The 2,972-nt window shown below is 38.0% G+C and overlaps 1 protein-coding gene across 1 annotated transcript; it reads left to right on the forward strand.

The window, feature by feature from the left end:
- Positions 1–272: 272 nt before the first annotated feature.
- On the forward strand, positions 273–2,083 carry LOC117624892 (serine/threonine-protein kinase-like protein CR4). The gene has a single exon (XM_034356398.1). It carries the CDS (start codon positions 612–614, stop codon positions 1,605–1,607), a length of 996 nt encoding a protein of 331 aa, XP_034212289.1. The 5' UTR covers positions 273–611; the 3' UTR covers positions 1,608–2,083.
- Positions 2,084–2,972: the final 889 nt, after the last annotated feature.

Below are 2,972 nucleotides of genomic sequence, written 5' to 3' on the forward strand. Positions count from 1 at the left end.
TTATTTATGCCAAACAAGACAAGAACAAATGAAAAATAATGGATTAGTGGATTACCCAAACCAAATGGATTGGTGAACTTTGCAAATTTGCAACCACTCACTTAGTGTTTTAGAAAGTTTGAGATATTTAATTCTCTCAGCTCTTGACATGGCTAAATGTCTCTGTTCTTAACAGAGATTAAGGAAGCAAGGAAGGAACCCCAATCATAAAGAGCTAAGCATGACAAAGCAACAGAATATTTAATTAAATCCCATAATTTATACTTTAGTTTTCCAAAAATCTTACTTGCAATAAGCTTTGTTTGAAAAATTAGAGGAGGCGGCCAACCATGAACCAATATAACTAAACAAGACCAAGACTTCCAAGTTTCTTACCAATCCACCACAATTTTCAAAGAAGATGCTATCTTTTTCTTTCTCATCTCTTTTCAAAATCTAGTTTATCTAGTTTGTGATCTTTCCAGCTTTCAAAGCCATATATATATACATATGTAAGCCTATTTCCACGCTCCACCTTTATAAACTAGCCAACCTCTTCCTCTCTCTTCCCTTTTTTCCCACTCAATTTGATCAGACCAGATCAGAGCAGAGCAGAGCAGCCATTTATAAACATGAACCACAGTGAACATATTGCCTATCTTTTTGTCATAGCCCTCCTTTCCACATCTGTTGTTGTTCTTGGTGTTGTCCTTAGTCTCCTTCTCCTTTGCAAGAAAAAGCCAGTTCAATCCCAAGAAACAGTGACACCAATCAAGCCTAGTGCTCAGGTGTATCCACTAACCAATATAGATGCTGCCACAGATGGTTTCAATCATCGTAGGATCGTCGGCGAGGGCCGGTTGGGAACTGTCTATGCTGCCATATTTGAGAAAGGGGAGATAGCAGCAGTGAAAAGAATCCATTCTAGGCATGTTTTGAGCAATGCGGGTTTTGGATTTTCAAGAATACTTAGATCAATTTCTTCAGCTCAGCACCCCAATGTGGTACCAATAATTGGCTACTCAGAAGGGCCAGGTGAGAGAATCATAGTGATGGAGTTTGTAGGTATGGTGTGCTTAGATTTCTATCTGCATCAAAACCCAGAGGGGGCATCTTTGTTAGATTGGAACCACAGATTGAAAATTGCAGCAGGGGCAGCTAAAGGGCTTGAGTATTTGCATGAAGGAGTGGCACCAAATATAGTACATGGTTGTGTAAAGGCTTCAAACATTTTGATAGATGTAAATTTTTGTGCAAGGATTTGTGATTATGGGCTTTCATTTTTGGCACTCCAAGAGAAGAGAGGTCTAGTTGGGTATGTGGATGATGAGTATTGGAGAGGAAGTGGTGCTTGCAAGGAAAGTGATGTCTATGGATTTGGGATTGTTTTGTTAGAGCTTTTGAGTGGGAGATTATGCGAGGAGGGGAGGCTTGTGAATTGGGCATCGCCACTGATTAAGGAAATGAGAATTAGTGAGCTTTTGGACCCCAGACTTGTCCTTCCTGATGATATTAGGGCTCTTGTCAGATTGGCAAAAGTTGCTTCTGCTTGTGTTGGAAATTCCAGAAAAAGCAGGCCTTCAATTTGTCAAGTGGCAACTATCTTGAGCAACTTGGAGATGGATTGAGATGGGATTTTCATAAAAGTCAAAAGTGGAAAGCCATGAATTTCTGTTCTAAAAAAGTTGCTGTGATTAGTAAATGATGAGAATTGGGCACCACACCAACCAAGAATTGGAAATTTGGGTTTACACCTATTTTTCTTCATGTAATGTATAATGCGTACATTCACATCAGAGTTGCAACATATAGTTTTCACACGTGTGAGTTATAGCTTGCATTGCATATATGAAGGTGGGGTTCGTGGAAAGAAATGTTTGAAATGAGAGGTGGGAGGGACGGTGGGTTTTGTTTGTCTCGTGGGCTGTGAATTTGATCTTTTTTCCGTGTTGATTGAGATCTTTTGGTGCCGAAAGGGACCCAATTTTTTGTTCTCTCTCTTTCAATCAATTTCTCTGTCCAGTGTTTTTTTTGCTTGTCATTGTTTCATCATTTGACTAAACATCATAGGTAAATAAATAAATATATTTTTATTTTTATTATTTTTCAATAATCAAGTGGTCACATTTGTATATTCATGGTATGGTGGTTGGGTGTTCTCAACTGTCACGCTGAAAACTTTATGTCCATTCCATAAATTTATTTTATGTAACATATACTTTGTCTTTTGGCAGCATCTGAGGGGTGAAAAACAAAAAAATTCATCCCTAGTCCCCTCTTTTTATGGTTGAGGTTTATCCACAAATTATATGATTAGACAATTAATGTCAACATCCCGCAAGAACTACCGACAATGAATGATGGGTAGAATGTGACAGAACACGCGTAAAAAATAAAACAAATTTGAATGTGAGTAAAATGTATCAATTTATTTTTCAAATATTAAACAAGGGAAAACAATAGTCTTAAACCTTAAGATATCATCGCGTGAACCTTAAGACATTGCATCTTGAATCTCAAATTGTCGCGATGTCGATCTCTTAAGATATCGCTTTCATTTTATGGACTTGGTTGTCTTTTGGGCTAGTTGTTTCGTTGAGTTACCCAAAAGAAAAAACGCATCGATATCTTGGGCTGACGGCCCATGCTGCATGTGAAAGGTGGACTCAGAGCTGAAGTATTGGGCCTGCGTTGGGCTTTGCAAACTCCTAAGCTAGGGTTCATGGCCAGTGAGCTCGATGTGTCTGGACTGAGAAGCCTTTTCTGAAGCTCCTTGTGGTAATGGCAGCTCAAAGGGAAGGAAAAACAATAACAATTCGACAAACAATCCAAAGGAAAAGCCAAAAAAGAAGTTTGATTATTTTTATTGTTCGATGATAAATTAATGATTTATAAGAATGTTTCTCACGATCAACATTTATTATTTAATTCCTCCTTAACAACCGTATCATCAACGCTCCTAGAAAATAAGAAGAAGAAGAAGAAAAAAAATT

Source organism: Prunus dulcis, chromosome 4 (genome assembly GCF_902201215.1).
Source record: "Prunus dulcis chromosome 4, ALMONDv2, whole genome shotgun sequence".
NCBI lineage: Eukaryota > Viridiplantae > Streptophyta > Magnoliopsida > Rosales > Rosaceae > Prunus > Prunus dulcis.

Coding starts and splice junctions, on each gene's coding strand:
- LOC117624892 (XM_034356398.1), top strand. CDS start 612: ATGAACCACAGTGAACATATTGCCTATCTTTTTGTCATAGCCCTCCTT.